Source organism: Nanorana parkeri, unplaced genomic scaffold (genome assembly GCF_000935625.1).
Source record: "Nanorana parkeri isolate BGI_ZX_2015 unplaced genomic scaffold, ASM93562v1 scaffold351, whole genome shotgun sequence".
Classification (NCBI taxonomy): domain Eukaryota; kingdom Metazoa; phylum Chordata; class Amphibia; order Anura; family Dicroglossidae; genus Nanorana; species Nanorana parkeri.
Window position 1 is genome coordinate 809,406 of NW_017306619.1, and position 8,530 is coordinate 817,935.

At 43.1% G+C, this 8,530-nt stretch overlaps 1 protein-coding gene across 1 annotated transcript in view; it reads right to left on the minus strand.

Annotated features, from left to right (window-relative positions):
• OBSCN (obscurin, cytoskeletal calmodulin and titin-interacting RhoGEF) overlaps positions 1–8,530 on the minus strand; it is a 233,575-nt gene that overhangs the window by 171,984 nt on the left and 53,061 nt on the right. The window contains exons 22-25 of the mRNA XM_018558648.1: positions 7,652–7,764; positions 5,755–5,908; positions 2,675–2,836; positions 1,191–1,295 (exon numbers count right to left, since the gene is read on the minus strand). Of these exons, the coding sequence (XP_018414150.1) occupies positions 1,191–1,295; positions 2,675–2,836; positions 5,755–5,908; positions 7,652–7,764 (534 nt within the window). The remainder of the gene's footprint in view (positions 1–1,190; positions 1,296–2,674; positions 2,837–5,754; positions 5,909–7,651; positions 7,765–8,530) is intronic.

Consider the following 8,530-nt stretch of genomic DNA (forward strand, 5'->3'; position numbering starts at 1 on the left):
TCAGAATAACAAGTGCATGGACAGCTCCCTGTTTTTATAATTATGGCAATATCTATCAGTTTTGGAAACACCAGTCTCTTCCATGTAGAAACTAGAGGTTAATAGTATTTCACTATTTTTTTATAATTCCTTCATTTAAAGCTCATGAAGTTGCCATGCCAAGTAAAGCTTAGCTGGAAAGGAGGCGAGGAAAGAGGGGGGCATAGTGATTCCCTTTTAGATTGTAAGTCCTCACAGGCAGGGCCCTTCTTACCATCTTGTCTTGAATTGTATTGTAATGTCTTACTTACATTTTGTACTTACTTACAAAATGCTGACGCAATATAAATCCTGTATAATATAATAAGAATAATGTGACAAGAAGTGAGGACAGCCAGATAGCACTGTAGGAAGGAAATAGTTCACACAATCACCACACGCTTTGGAGAAGACTTGGAGACGTTGGACGTTTTCTTAAGGGACCGTAATATACAGGGGTACGGGTACTCCTAGAATGAGATCCTAATAGGTTGGACTTGATGGACTAATGTCTTTATTCAACCTCAAATACTATGTAACTATGAAGGTGAGATGAGGACCAGCGGTCATGCTTGTGAGCTGGCAATGGTAAAGACTCCATATTGACAGGAGCACAAGCACAACCATTACAATTCCTGATTCCCTGACTTAGTTATGTCATATTAAGTGAGTAGATAAATAATACTTTGTAGATAATTAAGATCAGGGTGTAGATAGATTTGGTTTGAATGTATATTGCCCAATTTAACGCGCTGTAATTGGCATTTTAATATCTTTAATCTAGTAAAGATATCTTTTTTTACTCCTTTTATTTGTGTTAATCATTCCTCCCTTGAAGATCATTGTATCTGTGTTTCAAGATTTCAGCTGCTTGCTGTTAGAATACACATTATTGTATCTATTGCAACAACTCCTGCATTATACATTTTCGGTCAGTAGATGGCAGTGTTTATAAGTTATGTTATAGCTATGGTATATACTCTGTTGTATTGAATAAGGTAGAGAATAAAGCTGTGGCTTCCTTCCTGTTTTCCAAGCCATGTGCAGCATGCATATCTGACTGTGTGCTTGTGCTTCTCTGTGTGGCTGTGCAAGAAGTTCCAACACTTGCCTAGAAATCAGCTTTTAAGATTGATTTGGAGGGTAATGCTTCCAAACAATACCATACTCACCTTTGATGAGCAGATTGGCCTGACATTCTGCATTTTCTGCCGCAAATTTAATTTCTCCGGCATCTTCAGACTGAACAGTTTTGAAGATCAAAGAATAGGTCCTCCCTGGAATCAAACGTATCTTTATCAGAATAAAAAATATATAATGCAGGGACAAAGTTACTGAATATCACATAAAGAGAGGTGAAATGGTGTGTAGTATCCTCATCGTAGTTATTGCATTTTATAGCGGACAAAAGTAGATCCTGCCCCTAAATGTGTGGAGTCCTACCTTTATCTATACACTGTATTGCTTATTAGCAGTATGGTGTAATATAGTGATAAAGGACAGAGTGAGAAAAGGAGAAAGGAAAAGGGAGAAATGAGAAAGGAAAAGGAAAGGAAATTAAAAGAAAGGAAAGGAAAAAGAAGAGAAGAGGAAAGGAAAAAGAAGAGAAGAGGAAAGGAAAGGAAAAAGAAGAGAAGAGGAAAGGAAAGGAAAAAGAAGAGAAGAGGAAAGGAAGGGAAAGTAAAAAGAAGAGAAGAGGAATGGACGGGAAAGGAAAAAGAAGAGGAAAGGAAAAAGAAGAGAAGAGGAAAGGACAGGAAATGAAAAAGAAGAGAAGAGGAAAGGAAAAAGAAGAGGAAAGGAAAAAGAAGAGGAAAGGAAAAAGAAGAGAAGAGGAAAGGAAAAAGAAGAGAAGAGGAAAGGAAAGGAAAAAGAAGAGAACAGGAAAAGAAGGGAAAGGAACGGAAAAAGAAGAGAAGAGGAAAGGACAGGAAATGAAAAAGAAGAGAAGAGGAAAGGAAAAAGAAGAGAAGAGGAAAGGACAGGAAATGAAATGAAAAAGAAGAGAAGAGGAAAGGAAAGGAAAAAGAAGAGAAGATGAAAGGAAAGGAAAAAGAAGAGAAGAGGAAAAGAAGGGAAAGGAACGGAAAAAGAAGAGAAGAGGAAAGGAAAGGAAAAGAAGAGGAAAGGAAAGAAATAGAATGGAAGGTAAAAACAGAAAAGGATTCTGAACACTTCTAGACTGAACATGAAGGCTGCATTAGAGTGTAACCTAAGGCAAAACTGTATTTAATTTTAAATAGAAAAGTGGAAGATTCGACGCTCTGATAAATGTTTGCATTCCTCTTTCCATGATTTTGCACCACTTCCTGTTTCCAGAACAGGAAATAGAAAAAATATACCAAATGGGGAACCCAGTCAAAATCTGACTGGGGTTCTATCAATTTCCCCACTCTGCCCAATACTAAAAAAGAATCTACGGTTTTGCTATAGCATTTGAGCTCTGTTGAGTGGGTGGGCATTGATGCAAACAGTACTAAGCAGTGTTCTTTAAGGTAATGCCGGCCACTGCAACCCAGTATGAGGGGCTGAATGTCAAAGTGTGCCATAAACATCACTGAAATATATCCAGTGATTTCACAAGCAAAGGACTACTTCTCCCTGTCCTGAGGAGACAGGTGCTCTTCAAGCTAATACCATCACCTTGCACACTCACCTTCCTGACGCATCTTTACATTCTCTCCCGCCCTCAGCTTGACACCGTTTCTGTACCACTGAGTCTGGACATCATCGTGAGAGATCTGACAGAGGAACGAGGCCGATTGCTTCTCCTCCACCTCCACATCCACCAACGGCTTAATGAAATGGATTTCCCGAGCTATGGTTCAGATGAGGGAGGGTGATGATGGATGAATGATACAAAGCAATCCACAAGGCAACAGTAACTTGGCGAAATTAAACGCTCCAGACAAGATAAAGTTCAGTTTAATGTGAACCTGTTACAAACCTCAGCAATTGAAACTTAGAATATGATGAAAAATTACACCAGTAGAGGTTCATTTCAGTGTAAAACCCATGTCAAAGCAATGATCAGATCCAGAGATATAGGCAGCTGAAATGAGACCTTGCTCTCTATTTCATCCCAAAGGTGTTCCATTAATATGGAGTTGGTTCTGCACTTTGGGGCTATAACAGCCTCCACTCATTGGGAAGACTTTCCACAATATTTTGGAGTGTGTCTGTGGGATATTTGTGTCCAGTCACCCAAAAGAGCATTTGTGAGGTCAGTTACTGATGTTATATGAGAAGGCCTGGCTCACCATTGGCGTTCCTACTCATCTCAAAGTTTTTCAGTAGGGTTGAGGTCCGGGCTCCATGCAGACACTCGAGTTCCTCCACATCAAACTCAGCAGGTAATGTCTATATGGAGCTGGCTTTGTACACAGGGGCAAAAGTCATAGTTAAAACATAAAAAGGGCCTTCTCCCAGGCCCGGATTCCCCACAAGGCCACCGACGTCCGGCCATGCGGCGGCAGGGCGCAGAGGGGCGGCAGCGGTGTCCTTGTGGGGAAGTTGCCCTCTCTACATTCAGTCCTGCTTTGCACAAGCAGGACTAAATGTAGAGTGAGGCAGCCGATTTTTCGTTTACATGTGAACTAGGCGATGTACCGAGATCACATGTAAACAGTGTGCAGCCTCCTCCCCTGCCCCCTGCACTTACCTCTCTCCTCTGGTTCCGTCCTCCGCCGCCGAGTCTCTCACTGCAGTGATCAGAGCGGCAGGGTTAAAATTAACCCTGCCGCTCCGTGGAGAGGGGAGAGCTGTGCTGTGCTGTGCTCTTCCTCTTTCACCTGTCACAGGAGTTCCAGCAAAATGGCTTCGTATGATGAAGCATTAACAGTACCCTTCACTGGAAACACCTGAACTCAGTCATTTTGGTGATTTCCATAGGTAGGTGTGATGATCAGGTGTCAATTAATGTTTGACCATATGGTGTAGCAGATACAGATCATACCTTTTGCTGTACAGTTGAGCTTGGTTCCACCATCTACCACCTTCTTATGGCATCAATCACCAATAGGTAAACTCAGGAGGCAGGAATGGGGAGGGAGGGAGGGAGAAGTCAAATTTGATTTTTACAGGACAAGTCAAGATTTGAACGTATATTTAGTAGTTTGTATCTCTGGATCTCCTGATCGGTTTGACATGAAGATTTCACTAGAGGTGACCACTCCTCACAAATTTTCCCACTATATGCTTAGTTTGAATTGCCCAGGTTTGTAATCAATTTATTTTAAGCCCAATTTGTTTATTAAAGTCAAGCAAAGGTACAGTATCAGATACAATGAAAGTTTATCTTTAAATGGACTTGTCCCAAGAGCTCTAAACTTACACCACAAGTATAAAATGTAATAACTGGTAAAATTGTACAAATATACAGGAAATGTTATTTTTTACCTCTAAATACAATACAGATAAACTTTCCTACAGATGGCTAACTTGCTGTGTATTAATCACAACGGGAAACTTTCAGTAATACCAATCTAGGACACCGCAGGCAATCTTTGGTGAGCCTCCTGTAGCCTTAAATGACTGTTCTTAGCATACTGGGAAACCTAAATACAATGTCAAATACAATGTCAAATCTTTAAAACTGTGTAGAGATATGGGACTATATGTATGAATATCTTTGAACAGGAAGTCTAACTCTGCTAGATAAAGATAGCATATCTTGAATTACTGGTATTTTAACCTCCCTAGCGGTATGATTTTTTCTTTTTTTCATGTCATTTTTCGGCCTATTTTTTTTTCGATTTTTTTTTTGTCTTCGTCGTTCTTTTTTTTAATATCCTGCGTACGCTCGCAAGGGACGGAACCCGGAAGACGGATGCCGGTATCGGGCGGAGAACACAGCGCTGCTCAAGGGACAAGATAGGTAAATGTTATGCAGCATTCCCGAGTGTAGCTCGGGATTACCGCTTATGGTATGGAAAAGTAACCCTGAGCTACACTCGGGAATACCGCCATGGAGGTTAAAGTTCTCATAGAAAAAGAAATATAGGTTTATAGATCCTGATGAAACCATCTGGACAGGGGTTCCAACCATTCCCCACTCTATCCAAAGTTTTGTACTGTAAAGGCCATTGTGTCCTATGATCAAAATGTCATCATTAAAGGAGAACTATGAGGGGGGTGCTTTTCACTTACCTCATAGTTCTAGCCGACCTGTGACAATGAGACTGTCACAGGTCGGCTCAGTAGATCGGGAGGTGAGCGAACACATAACGGCGTTCGCTCACCTCTCGATCCTGTCACCGCTCTCTACCGTGACAGGGGAGGGGCTGGATTCCCCTCTCCCCGCTCCGATCCGCCAGCGCTGACTGGCGGAACGGACGGGGGAGGGGGCGGGTACAGCTGGCTCTGCCTCTAGATAGGCAGAGCCAGCTGTCACTCACACAGCTGGGTGGATCCAGACATAGATGTCGGGATCCGATCCGGCTGCAGCGTCTCAGTATACCGCAAGCTGTAGCTCCCTATATACTGAGCTTAGGGTGACGGGAGGACGCTAGTTTGTGTCCTCCCGTTACCCTAAGGAGAACTATGGGGAAAAGCCCTGACCCCATAGTTCTCCTTTAAACTAAGGAAGACCCTTGTAAACCATTTTTATAGCATAATTAATCAACAGAATTCACAATTAACTATCAAGAAAGAAAAATCAGGATGGGTGGTTAGTGATGTCATGGCGGCTGGTGTTAGTGCTAAACTCTGTATTACAGATCACGATCTCCAACTTGCCTTTCACAGTTAGGATGGCGGTTGTCTTGTCGTCCCCGGCATCGCAGACGTAGGTGCCCTTGTCATCAAACTCGCACTTGTGGATGGTGAGGTTTCTCTTTTTGCCTTGGGAGATGATTGTGACCTTTTTGCTGGGTCGTAATTCAAGTCCATCCTGAAATGAGAGGAAACATACATATGACTACGATACCCTAGCACAGACCCTTCCTTCCATGCACGTCAGGAATATACCCCAGCATTTACATCCACACAGGATCCAATCACCATGGAAGGTGCCAAGGCAGAAGCTGATTGTCCAAGAACAGGAGGCCAGGTCTCAGCAGTTTTTCTACACGTTAAGGAAAGTGGACATTCTGTTGAGGACAGTGAGGTGCACATTTTGGACAGAGAGGACAACTGGTTTGCAAAAGGCGTCAAAGAGGCCATCTATGTCAAACTTGAACAGCCATCGTTGAACAGGGGTGGGGGCACTCAACACCATTTATCTTCCACATATAATGCCATTTATGATCTCTACCCCGGGCGCTTTGACTACAGTTCACACCTTCAGCCTATTAACCTGTTTGCATACATCAAGGGTGGGATTATGTAACTAGAATATGGAGGTTCCACAACTTTCGCCCCTCATATCCTGTTCTTTGACAATCAATATCTGCCTTGACACATTCCATGCTTCCTTCACTTATTTGAACTGAAAAACTGGCTTTGAGAAGCTGTGAAATGTCTTTAACATTACAGAACAGGTTTCTCTGAATGTGACCAGCTACTACTGGATATACCATGACCTGGAGAACTTTCACAGATGTACTGAGAATTTACAATTTGGCAAGTTTCACTGCCACAGTGCAGCTGCAGACTTGCAGCTGAGCTGTTACTTGTAGTTTTACAAGTATATACATATCTCTTACCCCTGGTTCTGCAGGCATGCAGGGCTGTACTGGTGCTTGTAGTCCTCCAGACATGTGCTCTAAACCTGACTCACACTTGCACCTGTCTGCAAGCTTTAGGCGTCGGTCGACCTCTCCTGCTGTTTCTTATGCAGCTTCTCTGCCAATCAGTGCAGTCCGCTTGTGGCTAATCCTGTAGATCCTCCCCCTTCCTGTCTCTATTTAAACTAAGCTAGTTGCTGAGCCCCCCATTTGTGATTTACCCTGAATTCCTGAAAGTTTTCCCGTGTACCGAACCTTTGGCTTGTCCTTGGAAATCCCTGTATACTGGCTGCCCTGTGCTTCGCTTTTGTCCTTGGAAATCCCTTTACTTCACTTCGTCCCTGGAAGTCTTTAGCCTGTCCCTAACCTTTGATTCGTACCCAGTACCTGTTAGGTGAGTTGGGTGGACCTAGGGATTGTGACCTGGGGTCAGCACGCAGCCAAGCCCATCTCCACCATCAGGAGCTCTGGTGAATACCGTCTGGCTCTTAGATTCCACATCCTGGGGAACCCCTGCCACTTACTCAGCATTGCAGCACCCTTCTTTGTATGTGAACTTCCAGCTTAAGCTGACTTCCACTGCCTCATTCACATACCTGCTCTGTTCCCTGCTTGTACTCCAGCTCTGGGAGTTGTCAGCCTACACTGCTTGGACCCTTTTCTCTAAGTGTCCGTGCCAGTGTAGTGGAAAGGGTCCACATACCTGACTCCAGTTTATACCTGTGAGTCCCAATCCATGACATTCACCAACACCAAAATCGGTAATTTACGTGGCAAATCAATTTTGCCAATATCATTTCACTCATCGCTGTTACTAGGAAATGCTCCTTCGTGATTGGTGAAGATGCAGGGGGTATACCAAAGCCACAGATGCAATTGTAACCTAAGGCCCTAGTGCAAGTTCATTTTTTTGTTTTGTTATATGTGAGTAGCACTAAAGGCATTGCTATGCAGAGAATCCCACTTACCTTCAGCCATTTCACCTCGGCATTAGCCCTGGACACCTCACACTCCAACGTCACCTTGTCCTTCTCTGCCACAGTGATGTCTTTGAGAGGTTGGCTGATCTTCACTGGAGGTTCTAAAAGAACAAAATGTAGAACCGGAAATATCTAATTATTCAGTCTGTACACATACAATCAGCCACTGTCATCAACAGAATAAAAGAATTAAAGCCCAATTGAACCTTCAGTTAAATCAGTTTTTAATATACTCCAAGTGGAGCAAAACAAATGTTGTGCAATGCTTATCGTTTGCTTCATCAACAGCCATTCCCTGCAAGTGTGCTGCAAAGAAGGACCCTTGCTCGCTTTGGGGAAGTAGTGGTTTCCATGCTGAGTTCTGACATGGAGTTCATGCTCCGTACTGATTGGAGAGGTTGGGAAGGGGTGTGTTGGAGCTCTGCATAGAGACCACTGCTTGCTACTTGACACATTAGTGACGCAGGGGCCAGAGAAAGGAACCACAGAGTGCAAAGTGAGCTCAGGTATCTGGCACATCTTCAATGCACCAGATGCTGATGTTTTTAGCCAACATAGCTCCCAAAGAGAAGACGTGGGCACTGGGAGGGGTATCATTAACTCTTCCCTTTGCCAGCATACATTTGGTTTTAAGTTTTACAGAACTGAGTCACTGTAGTGCAATGTACAAAAAAAGCGCATTAAAAATCGTAACGGCCCAAGCGGCCTATGCTATGGTCTACAGCATGTGATTGGGTCCGCTGATTTACAATATGACAAAGCAGATACTTATACAGTGCTAAGCTTAATAAGGCAATTACTGAGAGGAAGCCTCATCCTTTAAAGGGAATGTGTGTGTGTGTGTATATATATATATATATATATATA